This window comes from Dipodomys merriami, unplaced genomic scaffold, assembly GCF_024711535.1.
Source record: "Dipodomys merriami isolate MVZ:Mamm:240054 unplaced genomic scaffold, mDipMer1.0.p SCAF_13, whole genome shotgun sequence".
Lineage (NCBI taxonomy): Eukaryota > Metazoa > Chordata > Mammalia > Rodentia > Heteromyidae > Dipodomys > Dipodomys merriami.
In genome coordinates, this window is record NW_027202604.1 from 4,004,154 (window position 1) to 4,025,375 (window position 21,222).

Below are 21,222 nucleotides of genomic sequence, written 5' to 3' on the forward strand. Positions count from 1 at the left end.
TGCCACCCTGAAAGTTTTAGGCAATAGAGTATAAAGCTTGGTGGGAGGAGCCATTCATTGACATGGTTTTTAATCACTTGTGGAGATGGGTAAAATATAGGTAAAATATAGGCACATGCTAAAGTGCATCTGCCCAAAAAGGGATGCAGAGTCCAACCGCATAGGAAAGCCCGGGAGAGAGTTGGAGTTAATAGAGGTCACTATGGATGACATTGTTTTCTCTCTGGATCCTCTTAGGTACATGTGGGTCCCATGCGGGCCACAAGTGTGGGCTGGCTCAAGCTGAGAAGTACAAACCCCCAGGATCACCCTGTGATCCAACCCAACTACTTGTCCACAGGTAATTCCATGGCTACCTACATCTCCTCTGGGCCTGGGCCTGGACTTGGACCTGAATGAAGGAATGGCTTTAGGCTCTATTTCCTAACATGTTACTCTACCCTTGGACACTTGAGTCATCAAAAACAACTTGGAAACTTACTTTGCAAAGCAGAGAGACGCTTGGCTTTCAGAGATGTCTATAGAAGGTGTCAGTGCCAGGCCTGTGCATGCCCCATGGCATCTCCTGGTACTTATTCCAGCATGATCTAGTTTAGAAGGAAGTCATATTTCTGGGCCTGCTTCTTTTCAGGGAGCCGAAAGAACTCCTTGTTGGGCAAGTCTTGCCCCTGATGGAATGGAGCACTCACCTTCCCATGGTGGCAGAGCTTTGGTTCTTATCCTTGTGTTCCAGAGGAGTCAGACTCCTGACTTCATTCAGCCTGGGCCTCGCCAACAGGCTCTGTTGTCATCTAACCACCAATGGGCAGGTGACAAATACATGGTGGTTCTGTTTTCCATGTCCCTGAACTTTGGCCTCCAGCAACTCGTAGAGCCTCTCCATGCTGTGAATCGTCTAGTAGGCCAGCCTGGTAAGAGGAAGGGCCTCACCTGTCTCTTCTTCTCCACAGAAACCGATATTGAAGACTTTCGTCATTGTGTAAAGCTGAGCAGAGAAATTTTTGCGCAGGAAGCCCTGGCTCCCTTCCGGGGAGAAGAGATCCAGCCAGGAAGCCACGTCCAGTCAGATAAAGAGATAGATGCCTTTGTGCAGGCAAAAGTTGACAGTGCCTACCATCCCTCATGCACTTGTAAGATGGGTCAGCCTTCCGATCCCACTGCCGTGGTAGATCCACAGACCAGGGTTCTTGGAGTGGAAAACCTCAGGGTCATCGATGCCTCTATCATGCCCAGCATTGTCAGTGGCAACCTGAATGCCCCCACAATCATGATTGCAGAAAAAGCAGCTGACATTATTAAGGGACAGCCTGTACTCTGGGACAAGGATGTCCCTGTCTACAAGCCCAAGACGTTAGCTACCCAGCGCTAAGGCAGCTACTGCCTGACAATGACTAGAGAAGCCAAGAGGACTACCCGGCACAGCCTTTACTCCAAATGCCTTTGCTTCAGACTGTCTGGAATATCAACTCAGGGCTATCTGGATCATGTTTTAGGAAATGAGACCAGTACTGACCAGCACTTTGCTCAGCGTTTCCTCTGTGAGCCCCTCCTCTGCACCTCCTGAGGGGACAGCAAGGGGAAGGGAGAAGAGGGTTAACCCTGGCCATGCCCTTGTCTCATGTCCACCTGGCCTTCAATCCGGGGTCCTGCTGCCTTGAACATTTTCTAAAGACAGCCCTTGAGATGGGTCTTTGAGACCACACTGGGTTCCTCACAGAAAGGGCATCCTCCTCTCAAGCGGCAAGCTTTATTTAGTCAGGCCAAGAGCCATGCCAGAGTAAGCTTAGTTTGGGCTGCACAATTGCCCCAGGTGGAGGATATCTGGGCTTTCCTCTCATCTGTCTCTTCATTCACTTTCTCTAAGTGAGCCTGGTACGGGGGCTCTGTCAGGGGACTGTGGGGTTCTAGTTTTACTTGAGTATCTAAGAGGAGCCTCCTGAACCTGTTCAAGGTGGGCCTCACTAGCAAAGGTTTCATGATTAAACCATTTTAAAACACCAAATCCGGAAGTGGCGCTGTGGCTCAAGTGGTAGAGCACCAACCTTGAGCTGAAATGCTGAGAGACAGTGCCCAGGCCCAGAGTTCAAGCCCCACAGCTGAAAAAAAAAAAAAAAAAAAAAAAAAAAAAAAAAAAAAAAAAAGCTCAGGGACAGTACCCAATCCCTGAGTTCAATCCAAAGGACCAGCAATCAGTCAATAAAATTTTTTAAAAAGAGCTGGAAATGTGGCTTAGTGGTAGAGTGCTTGCCTAGTATGCATGAAGCCCTGGATTCAAATTCCTCAGTACCACATAACCAGAAAAAGCCAGAAGTGGTGCTGTGGTTGGTGCTGTGGCAGAGCACTTACCTTGAGCACAGAGAGGCTCAAGGATAGTGCCCAGGCCGAGTTCAAGCCCCAAGACTGGCAAAACAAACAAAAAAACACAAATCCAAGAGCCAACCCCACATACCAGGTCCCCTCTCCACATGGGGGCAGCAAGCCCCTCATGACCTTTTCCAGAGGCCCTGGGAAGCAGCCCAGCAGACAGAGCTAGTTTATTCTCTAGACATCCACGGGAACAGACAGGATGGCACTGGTACTGATGGAAAGCAGCAAAATACAACTGAAAGCAAATATATCAGTGAAGATTTGAGTTTCCAAGGGGAGAAATCATACAAATAACATTTACAAGAGCTCTTTGATAGGTAATTTTCTTAAGAGTTTGGTAATATAGTAACTTATTTTTAAATGGACACACCTTATCACAATTGTTCTTACAAGAGATTAAAAGTAAAATGAATTTTGGCTTGGGCTTTCTGAAGATGTCCAAACCCACCATCTATAGCAGAGAACTGAAACAAATTGCCACATGGAAACCTATCCCCAGTGCTGGACCCAGAACAAGGCGGGGAGACCACCAAGAACTCTAGACATCAAAGATGGGGTGGGTTGAGGAAACTTGCAGATGTTGGAGGTTCCATGGCCACAACTGAAATTTCTGAGGAAAACCTTCCAGAAATACTTTATTATGCTTATAAGCATACTAATAAAGTGTAATAGAAAACTATTACACTTCTTTAAAAACTTTAGGTAGATCTTGTTTTACCTGTATCTTGTTTTTTTTCCTGTTCCAAGAGATGGTTAAACAAAATTGTAGGTCTGCCAAAAGTCTTCTGGAGCAGGTCCTCGACCTGGTCCATGGCAACTGGTCACTGCTGTCCATCCTCTAGGTTTTGGAGACACCCATAGTGATGCAGGAATAATGGAGGGCTTGGGTCCCAGACACACTGCTCTGAAGACCACATGCCACCCTCCCTCCAGAGGGTGCAGAGTCCAGGAAGGGGTAAGAAGTAAAAGGTGAGGTATGTGTAAGAGGACTGTGGCTGGATATGGATGGCGCAGGTGACAGTTCCACCATCTCTATGTGCTCGGAATCTCAGACTCTCAGGCAATGGCTGATTCAGACCAGCAGTATAATTTAAGATAAACCAACTTAATAATAACCTGCCCACCATGCTGCCTACTTGCAACCAGGCCTGTCTCCCATTTTCATGTACTAAGGCCTGTTCTGCCTTATCAAAGACAGCCACACAAGGAAATGAGTTTCAGAAGACAAGAAACAAGTGTCATGTGTCAAGAACTCAAGTCCAGCAGGAAATTGCTGTGGTCTATATGGGGTTTCTGAATGGCCAGCATGGTTCCTCCCATTTCCAGCTGCAGGCTAAATGACAGATAAGAACGTAGGACCCTCACAATGCTAAATGCACACAGGCCAGCTGGAAGTTCCACTGCTGAGTGGGGAGCTTTTCATCCAGGGGGTGAGCACTGTGGGCTGTAGTGCTCATTCGCTCTACAAAGTAGTGTGCAAACAGGATCCACTCACGTTAGTCTCATAGGGAATCAGGTAGACTTCACCTGCTTGGCCCCTTGGCAAAAGCTTGCCCAAAACAAAACTGCTTTGCAAAAACTGGTTGAAAAGATCAGAAAGTTCTAAATGTGCCCAGAGTCCTGATTTAACCTACAGCATTGAAAAAACCTGTTTACTTGACTGCAGCAGCAGCAGCAGCAGCAGCTGTGCCTGATAGAATAAAGGACAGGCCATGGAGAGGGTCTGGGAGTAACCGCCAGCAAGACCAGAAAGGGTGAGTCCTAGAAGTAGGGGGTGGAGGTACTATCCAGGGGGAAGCTCCTGGAATCATTTCCATAAATTCAAATACGGTCTTCTCTCCAACAAAACAATACCCCCTTAGCCCAAAAGTTTTTTCATATTTCCACTGATAAACCAATATGACAGACCTAATAGAAAGGTTTTGTTTTCAGCCAGGTGCTGGTGGCTCATGCCTATAATCCTAGCTACGCAGGAAGCTGAGATCTAAGGATCACAGTTCAAAGCCAGCCTGGCACGAAAGTCCATGAGACTCTTATCTTCAATAAACTACTCAGAAAATCAGAAGTAGTACTGTGGTTCAATTGGTAGAGCACTTGCCTTGAGCTGAAGAGCTGAGGGACAGCGCCCAGGCTCAGAGTTCAAGCCCCACAACTGACCAAAAAAAAAAAAAAAAAAAAAAGGTTTTTGGTTTTTTTTCTAACCTTTTAAAAAATTAGGAAAAAAAATACATGTCCTGCACATTGGCCCTGGCTGTTCCCTCCAGGATGTCTTCAGACTACTTCACCTGCCTTCTCAGTACCAGAAGAGAGAGACCAAATAACCTTTCCACAAACAACAGCAGGGCTGGAGTCAGTTTTTGAGTTGGGTGGGCCAGAGAGGGAGTTGAGGCTGTACATGTGGCATCAGCTTTGTGGTGAACCAGTTTTTACAAGTAAGCTGCGCAATCCTAAAAAGAAAAGACGGTAAAGAAATGCAGTTGTGGGGGGAGATAGGGGAAGGAAGGGATCGCAGGAGAAAAAGGAGGGGGTAACAATGCTCCACAAGAAATGTACTCATTAACTTACTGATGTAACTGCAACCTCTGTACAGCATCCTTACAAGAAAATAAAAAAAAAATTAAAAATGCAATTGGCAAAGACACTTTAGACTGTGAAAAAGAACACTATTTAAAATAAACCACTCTGGCTTCTTTTAAGAGCAGGACCACCATAACCTTGAGACCTGCTCATCCCAGCTTGCAGCATTCTCTGTAATGCAACAGGAAAGGAGACCCTGGCTAAGCAAGGTCCAGCTATCTGAATGGAAACTGGCCACACATTGAATGGAAATGATTCCTAATGACGTTCTCACTGTTGACTGGCAGTTAACTCATAGTAGCCCTTTCTACCTCAAGGTATATTATAAACACAAGATTAAACCAAATATACTATTTCTGTGGACAAAATCATTTGGGGGGGGTAGGGAGGGAAAAGCAAAACAGTAGAGAAAGTCAGTTTTAAAACCTCTTCCTAAAGCAAGGGGAACAAATCATGCTCTACAACTCCAAATTTTTTCTTACAAAGAGACATTTAATGTAAGGTGAGAAGTTGAATTAGACTTAAAGCAGACAGATACCCAGAAGTGGCACAGCCTGTAAACCCACCAGTGATTCGGGAATGACTTCAGAAAAGCTCAGTGCCTATCCCAGAACACACAGTGTGGGTTGGTGGGTTTGGCCTGATGATGTTAAGCCACACAGTCCAAGGTAATGTTGATGATGGATTAGCCCTTTAGGAGAAGCAGTGCTCTCTGCAGCTGAATTAAGTTACCATGAAGGAGCTGGAGAACAAAAAAGCTACCTGATTACAGAGCTGCCCCAAGAACACCTGCCCCCTGGAAGCTCTCCCTGGCAAAGCCAACTCTGCGAGGAGAGCTCCTGAATACAAGGAAATTATTACACACTTTTATTCTGAAGAACGTTTTAATTTTTTTAAAAAAGGCTTTATGTCAGGAAATAGTCATTTACAAACCTTGAAGTATTTTTGCCTGGATCTGAGTAAGAATGTCTTACGAAGAGGTCTGTGAGGTCTTCATAACAAAGTATTATTTACAAAAAAAAAAAAAAAAAGCTGACAGGTTGTCTATGTAGTAAAAAAAATTTGAACCCAAGTCATTACCTGTCTTTTTTCATTGCAGGGAATCCCTGTGTGGTAACTTGATGACATCAGCATCAGCACGATTCTGATAGCAGGAAAGGAAACCTTGACAATCTTAATGAGCCCCAAATGGGAAGCACACAGTTGGAGTAACTGTACTCTTCAAAAACTTCAGCCCTCATTCAATTGCATATAACAGCTATCATAGGGGACACATAGCACAGCAACATTTCGTAAAAGGCAATAGAATGATGTGGACAGACCCTGACATTCTAACTTTATGGGTCACCATGATGCTCCCTCCACCCCATCCCAACATCATTTCGTTCTTAGGACAAGCAACACTGCCAGTCCCTGGGGGATGAGCACGAACATGCTTCATTTACCTACATGATTATTTTCACAACAGATGCAGAAACAGCCTGTGTGGACAACTGAGAAAACCAGACTGTGACAATAAGATGCTTGGGGTAAAGAGTAGGCAGCTGGACCTACTCTGTAACTTTTAAAGTAAAAGCAAACCCAGAACAGTTGCAACCCTTAGTGAACAAGAAGGTACGATATAAAAAAAATCATAGAACTTTTGTCCAATGAAAAGACTGAAAATAGTCATCTTATATATCTTATGTAAAGATAGGTTTATAGTGACTCAAAATATTTTAGAAAAATTTCTGTAGTGTGTGTTAAGTTCTGTTGAACTCAAAATTTTACCCCCTCCCCTCCTCCCGAGAATTTTCACTAAAGAAGTGAGAATTGGCTCTATTTCTTCTACTTCTGTATAGCCCAAGTAAAAATACCAATCATTTCTAGATTTGGGTGGGAAACTACAGTTGTTAGGACCCAGGGATATTGCTGCAGTTCAAATACGGTACGATAATTACAAAATATAGACCATCTCTTTACAAATACAAAGTGTAGTATGTTACAAGTCATGTACAGTAAATCTATATTTTAAACAAACTAGCGTATCTAAGTTTACCTGGTTGCGAGTGCATTATTATTCCAGTTTACAGCTGCCCTTAGCATGACAGTCAGAACTGACCATCCAAGTGATGTTCTCTTGTGTAAACTGGCATCACATAACAGAAAACCTTATCAGGTCCTGCTTCCCCCCTCGAGATGACCACTGGTAGCTGGGTTCCAATACACATTGTATTTCAGAATAGCTTAACGGGAACCAGGAAGCAGTGTTTCAGGGGGAGGGATTTAAAAATAGATATGCTGGGCCTGGTGAGTGTCTGATATGCTATACTGATGACTGAGGTAATGACACAGGTGTGGTCATCGTCATCACCTTTCACCTTCCCCACTGTGCTGACAGGTGCCCTGGGTGGAGGGAGACACGGAGGTGGACTCCTCAGAAGTCCATCTGGACCTTCAGGCAGGGCTGGGCTGCCCTTGCTCACTCATCCTCTGGAGGTGGCTGCGCCTGCTGTCTCCTGCAGCTGGGCCTGAGCACACGTGTGCTCTGCTGGGATCCTGGAAGCCTATTCCTACCAGGTTTTATGGCTTCCTGGAGGCATGATCACCCTTGTACAGAAAGCTCATTGAGTATTTCCTCCCAACTAGTGCCTAAACTTTTCCTAACCGCGAGGCACTTTTCCCTAGCCCTTCCTGTGAGGCTACAAGGTTGTGATGCAGATCATTTCATCTGCCAGGTCCTCCTCTTCTTGCCTGGGCTCTGGCTCCTCATCACTGTAGCCGGGACCAAAGTCCTGGAGTTCGTAGTCCTGCCGATGCGCGCCAGGGCCCACATCCCCGTTGGCTCGAGGACACACATTCCCATTGAGCAACGTGCTGGCAGCACTCTCCATCTCATCGATGGTTAGGTCACAGGCATCGGCAATTTCATGTTTCGTGGCTGACACAAATTTTGGGTCCCTTGCGTAGCGTCCCAAGCCTTCTGATATCAGGACCTGCACAGGAAAAAGAATGAATGACATTAACAATAGAAGGCTTGGGGCCTGGTGGGGTGGGGAGGGGGAGGGGGCGGGGTGGACTTAAGTACTCACTGCAATGTGACCCAGCCCAACTGTACTGCTAGACCTCAGACATGACACTAACTGTAAAGGGCCTCAGCTCTGAAAAATGGCACGGACCAAAAAGCTCCACATGGTCCAGCAGGAGTGAAAAACACCAGCGAATTGTGGCACACATAGGTAATGCCAGCTACTGAGCACAGAATAGCAGTGCAGTTCATTGATTTAGACTAGGTGTGGTGGGCAGTTTTCATTTGGACCCTAAAGACTACTTCCATTGTGAAGAAGCATCAACCTAAGGCAGCCTGGCTCCAGGGCCACCATCACATTTCTCTGCGTGTGGTTGGCCCGCCATTGCTCCACCATGCTGCCCATGGGTCCCCCATTGTCCTCCTGTGGCCAAGACCCATACTCACTGCCTCCACCAAGCTGTCTGCGCTCCTCTGCTTGTCACTGTTTTTGTTTCTGAAGCTGCTGGGGACAGTCAGGCTGGCTGGAGTGAAAGTCCGATAGGAGATGTCTGGCTCATCTGTGTACCAGGAGCTGCGGTGCAGGGACGGCAGGCTGCCATTGACCTGGTCCAGTGACTCTGACCGATCCACCTGAATCAAGGGTGTGTAGCACGGGGTCCAGTCCTGGTATGGAGGGGTTGCGGGAGGGGTGACCCATGACCGGGTTGAGTGGCTTGGTGAGTACTTCTGGGCTTTACTGGAATCAAGGCCTGCAACTGCCATGATCTAAGGAGAGAGGGGAGAATGGGCAGAATGTGATCCTCAGAGGTCTGGGCCTCAGGCCTCTTTAAACAGACCAATCACTGCATGTGGCTGCTGTTCAGGAGCAGCCTTCACAGTGCTGTTCAGTGAGCTGGCAGAGCAGCGCTGGTTTCCCAACAGACTAGGTTTCCTTTTCCCCTAAAGCCAAAATGCATCTCCTAGAACTGTGTGCATGGAGTTTTCACTGGCTAAATCATGCAGCTGCTTCAGAAGGACAGACGATCAGGAAAATAAGCAAGATAGTGTATGAACATACCACCCAGGGTATTTAGTAAGAAATTTCAATAAGGAAGTATGTTCAGGGGAAACATGAGGATTCTAGCTTATGCAGGAAAACAACTGAATCTTTTTACTTTAGTGCAGAATATCCTGTATTCAAGAGGCACTGGGCATGAGCCCTACTCCCTACACTTGCACTATGGCAGATGCACCTCAGGATGCCCACTCTGCAGAGAGGGATGCTGAGGTAAGTCTGTGCCAACAGCTCATACCCACAGCTAAATAGAAAGTGATGACCATCCCATGGCAGGGTGGGGGAGGCAGCTGGGACTGGTCTGAGTGGGTGCATGTGCCCCTTAAAGACACATGTCTGCTTGACTCACGGCCTCTGTTAGCCTGGTCCTTCTAAAGGTTTATCTTCCTTTCATGTTGACACACAACCTAAGTACAAATCAACATTAAACTTAGAGGTAGTATTGGTGCCAATTATTCAAGCCTGTATCCTAGCCACTCAGGAGGCTGAGATCTGAAAACTGAGGTTCAAAGTCATCCCTGGCAGACAAATCTGAGACATTTCTGTCCAATTACCAGAAAAGGTCAGGACTGGAAGTGTGGTTCAAGTGATAGAATGCCAGCCATGTGTACAAAAGCGGAGTGAAGAGCTTGAGGACATAAGTTTAAACCCTGTACACACACTTTCTCTCTCCCCTCCCTCTCTCCCCACCCTCTCTCTCTCCAGAAAAGTAAAAACTGGCAGGGAGATCTGACATGGTCATTTATGTTTCTAAGATGCCAGGGTTAGAACCTTGCAGGCTCTTAGCTCTGCCAGTTGACTGGATGTGTGCTGATACATGGCATTCTCCTTGACCATGCACCCCAACCCAGCATACACAGCTAGACAACATTTCTGATCAGATAATCAGTTAATATATCTGTATACACTTGCATACCACCTAATATATCAACTGAAATATGGTAGATTCAAGAGAGAACACAAATAGTATAATTCCTTAGAAAGGCAAAGGCAGAGTTCAACAAAATGAACATCAGGAAAAGGGCACTTGAAAGGGGTGGGGTAGGGGCACTGGGAGAGGGGCAGACAAATGAAGAGGGGGTGAGGAGAATGCAGTAAGAATTTAATGTTTTGCAATCTAAGCATTCACACAGTGAGACCAAAGGAGGACTTCCTTAGGAGAGGATTGGAGGGCTCAATAGCTATGTGCATCAATAATCATATAAAATAATAATCATATAAATGATGATTATTGAGACAAACTCTAAGAAATGAAAGGGGTTTTGAATTATACTGTTTGCAGTTCTTTTTTCTTTTCTTCTTTCCTTTTTTCTCTTTTCCTTTTTTCTTTTCCCTCTGTCGCTTTTATTTTAAATTGCTGTACCCCTTGTCTTGTATATAAGTATCTGATTTGGGGAGTAGAAGGGGAAGCACAGGTACAATATGACAAAGGGTGAAGCAATTCATCAATGAAACACTAGACACTATGTTGGAAATGAACTGTATAATTTTGAGGGATGGGAAATTGGGAGGAGAAACATTGGAAGAGAATGAGGGAAAGGGTGACAATGTACAAAAGGAAATCTACTCGCTACCTGAATCATGAATGGTAACCCCTCTGTACATCATCTGCACAATGAAATTTAAAAAATAAAAAATTTAATGTTTATCCTACAAAATTAAAAACAAGGGGCAGGTTGGGAGGGATGGGTGAGAATATTGAAAGGGGACACTGATCAAGATGCACTGTACTCATAAACTTTTAAATGGCATCTTCTTTGTACAAGTACTTAAAGATAATAAATATTTTTTAAGATTTTTTATTAATAAGTTTTTTATTGTGAAAATACCCTACATAGGGGTTACAATTACATGAGCAAGGTAATGAGTACATTTTATCAAGCATTGTTGCCTCCTCCTTTGTTTCGCCTTACCATCTCTGCCCTCCCATCCCTCTCCCCTGCCAGAAAAGAACCATATTCTTTTTGTTTGTTTGGTCAGTTGTGGGGATTGAACTCTGTGCATGGGCAGTGTCCCTGAGCTCTTCAGCTCAAGGCAACTGCTCTACAACTTGAGCTACAGTGCCACTTCTGGTTTTCTGGTGGATAAGTGGAAATAAGAGTCTCATGGACCTTCCTGCTTGGGCTGGCTTTGAACCTCGATCCTCAGATCTAATCCTCCTGAGTAGCTAGGATTACAGGCATGAGCCACCAGTGCCTGGCTAAAAGAACCATATTCTTATGGTTGAGACAGAGCCCTTGGTAAGTGCACTCTGGGTCACAGGCTGCCTCCCATCCAGCTGCCCTCCTTGTGGGTAGATGGCTCCTCTGACTCATTCTAATCACCACAAGGTCCATCCACAGAGCCTGTAAGCAGTTGACAGAGGAACTTCTTCTCATTCCCAGAACAAAAAAAGCAGCAATTATTAGGAATCTGGCAAATGGTTCCATTTCCCTGGGTCTTGCAAAATATCAACTCTAGAAAAGTTATGGGGAATAAGAGGTTTAGGAGCTGGCCTTGCTCCCCTCCTGTGGAGCTCTTGAGAAATGAGGGCCAGAAGATATACTTCTGGGGCTGATCCATGGCCTGAACCAAACTGGAGGTGAAAGTTCTCTCCTTCCCTCTAGGCGCCAGCAGCCAAGGGGTAGGGCACATGCCTGGCAGGGTCCAGTCAGAGCCAGGGCAGCTTACCTGCTGCTGCATCAGGTGCAGAGGCAGAGCGGCACGGTGGGGGAGCGCAGGTGACAGCGGAACTTCCTCCTGGCTGCTCTGTCTGCGCAGGCACTCGAAGTTGAAGGAGGATCTCCGATGGGCTGAGAAGCAAAAGCACATTGTGCATTGTGAGGAAGCCCTTGGGCACCATCTTAGGAGTCAGTATGTTCAAAAGACGGAATTTCATGGGCTGGGAAGGTGGCTCAGTGGTAGAGCGCTTGCCTTGCATGCATGAGGCCCTGGGTTCAATTCCTCAGCACCACATAAGCAAAAAGAAAAAAGCTGGAAGTGGCGCTGTGGCTCAAGTGGTAGAGCGCTAGCCTTGAGCTGAAGAGCTGAGGGACAGCGCGCAGGCCCAGAGTTCAGGCTCCACGACTGGACCCCCCCCCCCAAAAAAAAGATGGAATTTCAGAAGGAATTACATAGTGAGGACCCTCAACTCTGGGAAAGTGTGGGGTGGGGAAAGGACAAAGGAAGCATCTCACCTGAAGGATTTCTGTTTTGACACTACTATCTGTACTCCAGGCCTTGTGCGTGCTTAGCCAGGCGCTATACCATTGAGCCATTCCTCCAGGCCCTGTTTTGAATTGATTATTATTTTTTTTTAATTTTTTTTTGGGGGTCCCGTCATGGGGCCTGAACTCTGGGCCTGGGTGCTGTCCCTCAGCTCTTCAGCTCAAGGCTAGCGCTCTACCGCTTGAGCCATAGCGCCACTTCTGGCTTTTTTCTTTTTGCTTATGTGGTGCTGAGGAATCGAACCCAGGGCCTCAGGCATGCAAGGCAAGCGCTCTACCACTGAGCCACCTTCCCAGCCCCTGAATTGATTATTTTTAAGATAGGGTCTTGATTTCTGCCTAGGCATGTACCTGGACTTTGATTTCACTTCCTATTATAACTAGGATGACAGGCATGTGTCACCATTCCCAGTTTCTTCCACTGAGCTAGAATATTGTGGATTTCTGTTTAGTCTGGTGTGGAACTGATCTCAGCTTTGCACGTAGCTGCGATGACAGGGGTGTGCCACCGTACCTAGCTATTGGTTATAAAGGCCAGACTGGCCTTGAACCACTATTCTTCCAATCACAGCCTCCTAAGTAGCTGGTGAGTCACTGGTACCCCACTGAGAGATTTTTTTTAAGTGAATATTAATTACTTTTAAATGTTTGCCTGTTTTCAGACAGCCTAGAGGATACTTGATGTGAGTGTGAATCTGCATTTAGACACATGACAGGGAACAAGGACAAGAGTCACTCTACAATCTGACATTTCCTGACTATATCGTTTTTGCCTTACACAATCAAGTGTTTCTGGCATTCTGTGCTTATGTTTTTATTTATTTGTTTATTTATTTATTGTTGGTCATGGGGCTGAACTCTGGGCCTGGGTGCTGTCCATTAGTTCTTCAGCTCAAGGCTAGCGCTCTATCACTTGAAGCCACAGTGCCACTTCCAGCTTTTTCTGCCTGTGTGGTGCTGAGGAATTGAACGAGGGCCTCATACATACAAGGCAAGCACTCTACCACTGAACCATCTTCCCAGCCCCATGTGCTTATATTTTAAAGGGAGGGATTCTTCTTGTCCTCATCAAGCTCATCCAGACAATAAGTACATTCTTCTGCTGGGAAAGACCAAGTGATAGAGAATAACTTAAACTGAGAGCACGCACCTTTCCCCCTGACAGCCGTATCTTAGAATTAACTGTCCTTGCTGCCCACCCCACGGGATCATCTCCCCTCCGCTTCCCCCTGAACAAATGCACCTGCTGGTCCTAGAAGAGAGCCTGAGACTAAGGCCATGTCTGGTGCTGATGCCCCTGGCAGACACAGATGCTGTTGAAACCCTGAAACCCTCTATTCAAGGTAAGACTGCTCTCCCATCCTGCCTCTGTCTCATACCACTTCTATCTGCTCTGCCTGACTTCACTTTTTCTGCCTGATCAAGAGACCCTAGTTATATGGGAGGTACACCATTTCCTCTTCCGCTGGGCTGCAGAAGATTTGGTTGCCCTTCCCATGTTTTCTTCCCAAATAAAACCTGCTGGATTGTTGAGTTCACCTTTCTGCTCTTTTCATTTTTCTTTTTTGTTGCTTGTGGGCCTGGGCGCTGTCCCTGAGCTCTTCAGCTCAAGACGAGCACTCTTATCACTTGAGCCATAGCACCACTTCCAGTTTTCTGGTGGTTTATTTAAAAGTCTCACAGACTTTCCTGACTGGGCTGGCTTTGAGCCGTGATCCTCAGATCTCAGCCTCCTGAGTAGCTAGGATTACAGGCATGAGACACTGGTACTTGGCTTCTTTTTCTTTTCTTATACGAAGCCTCCTAGCAGTGAAGAAGCAAAGAGCAACTCTATGTACATACCATCTGCTGACAGCCATCCTCACAGAATAAGGATGACGAGAGAACCCACAACTATCAGCTTCACTGGACACCAGGCCCAGAACATCAGTCTGAATTCTGGGGCCCTTTGTTAGAGCCAGAGGCTTTTCCTCCTGGAAACTTCCCTTTACCCTTACCAGGGTTGGCTTCAGTGCATCTTACTTGTATATTACAAGGTGGCAGCTACTTTAACTTTTACTTCCTTGTTCTCTGCTTTCTAAGCTTAGTACATTTCCTAGCCCCGGAAAAAACCCATAAGCCTATAATTCCTGCCTTGGGGAGTATCAGTAGTCACTGAGGGGCATTTTAGGACCTCCCACCTGAGGTGCCCATCAGACACCTGACAGCGGACTTTCTTAGAACATCTCCTCTTGTGTGCCACCCAGTTTTCCTTGCCAGTGCCATGTTTAGGAACTAAGATCTGGGGCCAGCCAGGGGTTCAGAGCCAGGAAAAAACACTGCCTCCCATAAGCACAGTGTTCTTCTGTGTCTTAAACAGCCTCCAGCCTCCCTCATCTGGTGATCTCTTCACAATGGTCTCTGGAAGATGCAGTTGTCCCACTGTGGCTAAGGATACTGAGACCACAGTTAAACATTCTCCCTGCACATGCTCTGAGCTGCCCCCATAGAAAAGCTAACCCCCTTCCGGATGAAGCAGGTGACTGGTTCTACCCAGCCAGGATTGGGTACTGGCTGGGTTGGGGATGGTGGCAGAGGAATATGGGGGTTTGGGGGTAGGGAGATCACAAAGGCAGGGGGCCTCTCTGGTCTTAATCTGTACATCCTTCATCTAGTATTTATGGGGAATGGAATAGCTCCATTCAGCAGTGTTTGAGGCTGTCCAATTAAATATTAACTATGGAAATGGAAATGGGTCTGATTCCACAACCCCTCAGGCCAGGACAGCTGGAGTAAGGCATGGGGCTCCAAGCACCACACTTCTTACTGTGTGGGTGGTAGGCAGAGAGTCAGGAGCCACTGTATCTTGGCTGTTTTTGGTTGCAAATTAAGAGTCCTGCTCAAAATTAAACTTCATTCTCCAGAGACATCAGAAATGGATGCTCTTTAATCATCACCAAAATGACCAGACTTCTGCAGAATTAAACTGCCCAGCCAGAAAGAACTGGCAGGAACCACAGCTACACTTCTTTCCCTGCCCTGAGTTCTTTGCTTAGGATGATCAGAATCTGCCAGTGCAAGTCATAACACTGATGAAGGAGGAAGGCAGGGGAGCCCCCCACCCCTCTACCCTCAGCAGGAAAGAGTCTCTGGTCCCAGAAGGAAAGTCACTATCCTAGAAGGGCCAAAACCTGTCCTGTCAGTTCAGGGTTTTGAAAGACCTGAGGCAAGGATGAGAGAGAGGGAGGAAAGCAGAATGGAAGGATAAGCCCTTTGGGGACAAAAGAGAGATGGACACTAAGATCTCCCAAGGGCTCCAGAGATGCAGGGGTTTACATGTAAGACAGGCCTGGGGGCAAGTCTGGCTTGGGCTTGAGCTCATTTTATTTCTTCATCATGGAATGGGGCACAGCTATGCACATCAAAAGTATACTATGTCTCTCCTATCTTTCAGAACACACCCAGATTCAAAGGTAAGTATCATACACACAAAAAGCCGCTTCTCAGTTGTGTGTATGGGGCAATTTTAGGGTCACAAACTGACTCTAATTGTGCTGCAAAAGAGCCAAAAACAGTGCTAATATGGTTTTTACTCCATGGCAGGGCATATGGATGTCAGGGAAAGGAAAGTCCATGCACTGCCCACCTAGGGAATGGTCTTGAAGATGTAACATGGCATGGCAAATCTATCCATCATATGCCTCTGTGGGATGGGGAGACAGGCACAGTGTTATCTGGAAGAATCTACCCCCCAATAAGAAATCTAGCCTCACATGTTGGGGTGGGAGGTAGTAGGCGTCGCCTTGGAGATCTCCGTGAGTCATAGCCAATGGGAAAGTCATCATCATCCAAGAAGCCTTGGGGGTGATGGTAGCCTCGGGGCCTCTCAAAGTCCATGGTGCTGCCTTGGTACCTGTTGTAGTAGCTGTAGTTTTGCCTGGTGGTCAGAAAGGGCCAAAGAGAAGGTGCATGTGAGATTATGGGCAACAAGTCTGTAGACTCCCAGGAAGACCCCCACCCCAACCCCTCCCACCCTCAGCCCCCTCCCCATTCCCACCCCCGCCCCAATGCATTCAGTAGGATTAGTGGAGAACAAGACAGTTGTATTTCATGGAAGTTTCCAGATGTAGAGCACAAGAAAGCTCAGGGATGGAGGCCTATGGTGAGTGATATGCTGGTCTTTTCCCTTCCTGGGCCAGCTGCAGGCCCAGGGCAGATGTGATCACAGGTACATGAAGCTTGTCATCTTGAATGTCATCTCCTAGTGACTTGCCTGGCAGTCTGCCCTGTGCCAGGTGCCAGGCTGCTCACAGGAACACAGTTTCCACTCCCAAAGAGCACAGGGAATACCATAATTATACATACAAAATGCAGTCTGGAGAGCAGATAGGAACTAGGCTAGTGAGGAGTAGGCAGTGGTTCCCCTGGGTGGGTTTTTGCTTTTCTTTTTGGTGGCAGGGGCACATTTTTCAATTCTAGGAAGGACATAAAAAGCAAAGTCCTTGAAGAGAGTGCAATGAGGCCCCCAGGGATAGCTGAAGGCTTCTAAGCAGTGGATACTGAGTAGCAAACCCCTGTAGAACACAGGGTCCATTCGGCTAAGAATCAGTAGTTGTGAAATTCAGATGTCCAAGGGAGGGAGAGGGAAGGAGCAACTAAGTGGGAACGAGTTTAGTTCACTCCTGGGGGAAAAGGGGGCCACTTAAGATTCAGGAGCCTCAAGGTCTTGGTGAGGTGGTGAGACAATAGTTCAGTTGGCTTCTTGACCTCTCATTCTCCACAGAAGTACCTTGATGGGAGCAGGGAGCGGGGCCTGCGCATGGAGACCCCAGCTGAACTACAGGCTGACTGGGCCGTTACGCAAAAACAGCCTCAGGTAATATCTCCCTAGTTTAAACAACAACAACAACAAAAACCCTCTCATGTCTCAGAAGATGGGGATCTGATTTTTTATTTTAAAGGCCCGGTTGGCAGTGGTGCTGTGTCTCAAGTGGTAGAGCACTCACTTTAAGCTGAAGAGCTGAGGGATGGCGCCCAGGCCCAGAGTTCAAGCCCTATGACCTACCCCAAGATAAGTATTCAAATGTTTTTTCTTTCATGCGATTGTTTCTAACATATTTATAAGATGATTTCTTTGTTGCTTTGTATGCCCCTCCCCCACGGTATAACCCCTGCTTTCACTGTATTTGATGTTGGTATAATTTGTGGAGGGGAAGGGAAAAAACAAATTGTTTAAATAGGGATACAGGTGGACCCATTGTAACAATGAGATGTACAAGTCGTTATGTTGAAAAACAAATTTACAACTTTGGCGGGTGGAGGGAGGCAGTGGAGATGGGAAGGGATGGGAAGGGGAAACAAAGGAGGAGGCTACAATGCTTGATAAGAAATGTACTCATTATTTTGCCCATGTAATTATAACCCCTCTATACAGTATTTTTACAAAAAAAAAAAAAAAAAAAAAAAAAAAGGCCCGGTGCTGTTAGCTCACGACTGTCATCCTAGCTACTCGGATTTGAGGATCTGCTTCAAAGCCAACCAGGGCAGGAAAGTCCATGAGACTATTACCTCCAATTAACCAACAGAAAACTAGGAGTGGTGCTGTGGCTCCAAGTGGTAGAGCACTAGCTTTGAGTGAAAAAACTCAGGGATAGCATCCAGGCACTGAGTTCAAGCCCCATGACTAACAACAATTACACACACACACACACACACACACACACACACACACACACACACACACACACACACACACACACACACACACACACACACACACACACACACACACACACACACACACACACACAGACACACACGGCCCAGAGGCCCAATCCACAAGTTCAAAGAGCTCTTACTGAAGGGTCTCAGAGGCACTTAATAAAGCAGCAGATATGAGAACACAGGCTCTATTCCCTCTGTGGACCCCATTGTCCCTGGCCTGGAGCTTAGGCTCTTGATTTGCTTTTCAGAGGAAATCCTGGCTCCCTGAGCAGACTGAGGAGGGATGGAGGGGAGGCTCTTGAGCTCCTCACCTGCTCCAGGTAGGAGAGCTGTCATCTTCACAATATTCTTCACTACTGAAATACTCCTGCTCCCCCAAGCAGCGGGGGTCCCTGAAGTAGCCATGGATCTCGGGGTCTTCCCGGCAGATCGTTGGGAGCTGCTCATCTCCTGAGTCAGACCTATGGTTGGGAGATAGAACTGAGAGTCTGTGGGGCGGGGATGGCGCGCAGCACTCAGCCCTCCAAGGAGCTTCTGCTTCTCCCCACACATCATGAGACTTGTTTAGGCCCCTGGCAATAATGCTGGGGGGCAGGGTGTCTCTGTAAGTATCCAGAGCAATGCTTGGCCAAGACACTTTTTCCAGAAGCCTTGGAGCCTCAGGCACAAATCAAATTCGGAGAACAGCAAGAAGGACTTGTAGCACTGCACATAGTGGTCAGCAGTCCTGGGAAAAGAATCTGGGACATAGAACTCCTTCCAGCTGACTCCACCTTATCAAAGCTGGCTGGCAAAGGAGCTCTGGAAACCGTATCACAGGAGGTACTCATGGAAAGTGTTTCCTGGAAGCCAAAGGCTGTCTTGCTCCAGGGCTGGCACATCATCTCCCTGAAAGAAACTCCTCCTGGACTTGAGCCTCAGGAGAACCAGCAGGCTCAGTGACATCAGCCTTCTTTCCAAAGGAGGAGCCTGCTTCCTTAGTGTACCTCAGGAGCTCCTGACCTTATTAGACGTAATAAAACCAAAAGATTTATTCATCCCTGTTTCAAACAAAAATAATCATCTTTGCCCACAATTTGACCTAGGGTAGAACACATGCAGTGGAATACATTACACACATGGCGGGGGCGAGGAGCTTGGGCCCAGGGAGAAACAAGATGAAGATCTATGTCATGCTCTTCCTAAGCCCTAAGCTGGTACAAGAATCCTGATCCTTCTAAAGCAGCCTGAGTTGCCCAGCTCCACACACCTGGGGCAGGTCTGGGACATGCCTACCAGTCCTTGGATGGCAAGAATCTACAAAGATATGGACTGGGTGGGCTCTTTTGTTAGAATGAAACAATGGTCTCTGGGGCTGGGAAGGTGGCTCAGTGGTAGAGCGCTTGCCTTGCATGCATGAGGCCCTGGGTTCAATTCCTCAGCACCACATAAGCAAAAAGAAAAAAGCTGGAAGTGGCCCTGTGGCTCAAGTGGTAGAGCGCTAGCCTTGAGCTGAAGAGCTGAGGGACAGTGCCCAGTCCCAGAGTTTAGGCCCCATGACCAGACCCCAAAAACAAACAAACAAACAAAACAATGGTCTCTGATCCCTGAGGCCACAGTCCTGAAGTATGAAAACCCATCAAGCTACTTGGCTCAAAGAAATTGTTCTATTCCTCAGCAATCAGAGAGGCAAGCTGGTAACTGGACAGAACATTAAAAACAGGCAATCATCACATACCTAATGTAAGTTTCATAATAGCGGGTTCTGTCCAGGAAAGGCATAAGATGGGAGGGAGAAAATACAAGTTAAAGATTTTTCAACAGCATTTAAAGTGCAGATAACAGGCTACCTATTTGAGGGGGGCTGGCTAAATATGCTTTTATAGGACCTGTGTAATACGGAGAGTTTATATAAAGGACTGAAAAAAATCATCAAAAGAAGAAAATAATTTCATCCTATGTGAATACATAAAAGTTCAAGTTTCATCATCCATGCATACAGCTTTTTAGGGACACACATGAGAATCTGCTCACTTAAATATGGTCTCTACTTACTTTTGTCCTGCAGTGGTAGGGTGGTAGGGAAGAGAGGATGCAAGAGATACTATGTGGTTCTCAAAGCCTAAAATATTTGCTCTCTAGTCCTTTACAAAGAAATTCACTAACTCCTGGCACACACTATGTAGGATTAACTGGGAAGGGTGGATTCTGTGGTTGTTGTTTTAAGAGACCCTCAATACAGCAGGGTATTGGATGGCAGGTGATCTCAGTGGACTCAAAGGTTCTAGTGCAAATGTTTACAGGGAATCTTTTCCAGGTGCCAGAGCACAGGGAGAGAGGCTCGCCTTGCTTTCCAGGGCAGATTTGACACAGGCAGACACTATATTACCAGCATAAACACATTTTAAAGGTTACCTTTTAATACTGGACCTTCTTTGAGACTCCCGATCATGCTTATGGGAGGAATGATGCCCATTTTCAGACACATGCTCAAGATTTCCAATGCTGGGCCGTTTTCCATGGGCAGCTTTGGACATATTGGCATTATTGAGATTGGCATTTGTTGAAGTGGGAACTTGCTTTCCTATGGAATTATGGTTATGATGGTTATGACACACCGAATTTCCTGCTGGAGGAAACAGCGGTTTCTCAGTATCACTTGCAGGTGGAATTGAAGGCCTTTGGACATGCAGGGGACGGTGGGTGGTATTGGTCTGCTGAAGGGAATCTCTCCTATCACTATTAACATGATTGACATGGTTTCCAAGCAGGGCACCATTTCTCTGCAAAATAATGGGAGACAACACCAGGTAATTTAACAAGTATTTGATGCAGTCTAGCCATGTTAGGTAATTTTTTTCTACATGAATAAACAAATTCTAGGTAAGCTCCATACGATCCCTGTAATGTCATCTGAATGTCTCAGTGGTCAGGTGAATGTATCATATGGCAGTTGGTCCCTCTGAAATGAGGAAGGTTACTGATTCTTGAGCTGGGGAGCAAACTGTCTGCTCTTACTCAACTATACTCTTCCAGTTGCTGTAAACTGAGGTGATTTATGCCCAGTTGGGGTGATGGGCAGCCGCAAGGTGGGGCTGTAGATACACTCTAGGCTTGGGGCTGAGGGTTGACTGGCAGATCAAGGAGCTGGTCCAGAGGAGGAAGAGTGTAGGCAGCTTCTAGAAGGACCCGGGATATCCCTCTACACTGGTCAGTATCTATGGCCAAGCTCCTCAGAAGCTAAAAATCAGGAGCAGAGAGCAGCTCAGAGAAGGAGCTGGCCTATCTCAGAAGAGGTGCCGGTGACTGGCAAAGGGAGGAGAGGG

The 21,222-nt window shown here is 46.6% G+C and overlaps 2 protein-coding genes across 14 annotated transcripts in view; one reads left to right on the forward strand and one right to left on the reverse strand.

The window, feature by feature from the left end:
• Chdh (choline dehydrogenase) overlaps positions 1 to 2,784 on the forward strand; it is a 31,615-nt gene extending 28,831 nt beyond the window's left edge. Inside the window, exons 7-8 of the mRNA XM_070018520.1 lie at positions 238 to 340; positions 951 to 2,784. Coding sequence (XP_069874621.1) covers positions 238 to 340; positions 951 to 1,369 — 522 coding nt within the window. The 3' untranslated portion in view covers positions 1,370 to 2,784. The remainder of the gene's footprint in view (positions 1 to 237; positions 341 to 950) is intronic.
• Positions 2,785 to 5,428: 2,644 nt separating this feature from the next.
• Cacna1d (calcium voltage-gated channel subunit alpha1 D) overlaps positions 5,429 to 21,222 on the reverse strand; it is a 353,221-nt gene continuing 337,427 nt past the window's right edge. For 11 of the 13 annotated variants that reach the window (XM_070018505.1, XM_070018511.1, XM_070018515.1 and 8 more), the window contains 7 exons: positions 20,312 to 20,679; positions 19,635 to 19,661; positions 18,229 to 18,378; positions 15,967 to 16,130; positions 11,679 to 11,800; positions 8,399 to 8,719; positions 5,429 to 7,919 (listed from right to left, as the gene is read on the reverse strand). In XM_070018505.1, the coding sequence (XP_069874606.1) occupies positions 7,626 to 7,919; positions 8,399 to 8,719; positions 11,679 to 11,800; positions 15,967 to 16,130; positions 18,229 to 18,378; positions 19,635 to 19,661; positions 20,312 to 20,679 (1,446 nt within the window). In that variant the 3' untranslated portion in view covers positions 5,429 to 7,625. The remainder of the gene's footprint in view (positions 7,920 to 8,398; positions 8,720 to 11,678; positions 11,801 to 15,966; positions 16,131 to 18,228; positions 18,379 to 19,634; positions 19,662 to 20,311; positions 20,680 to 21,222) is intronic. The other 2 variants (XM_070018509.1, XM_070018516.1) reach the window with 1 other exon arrangement.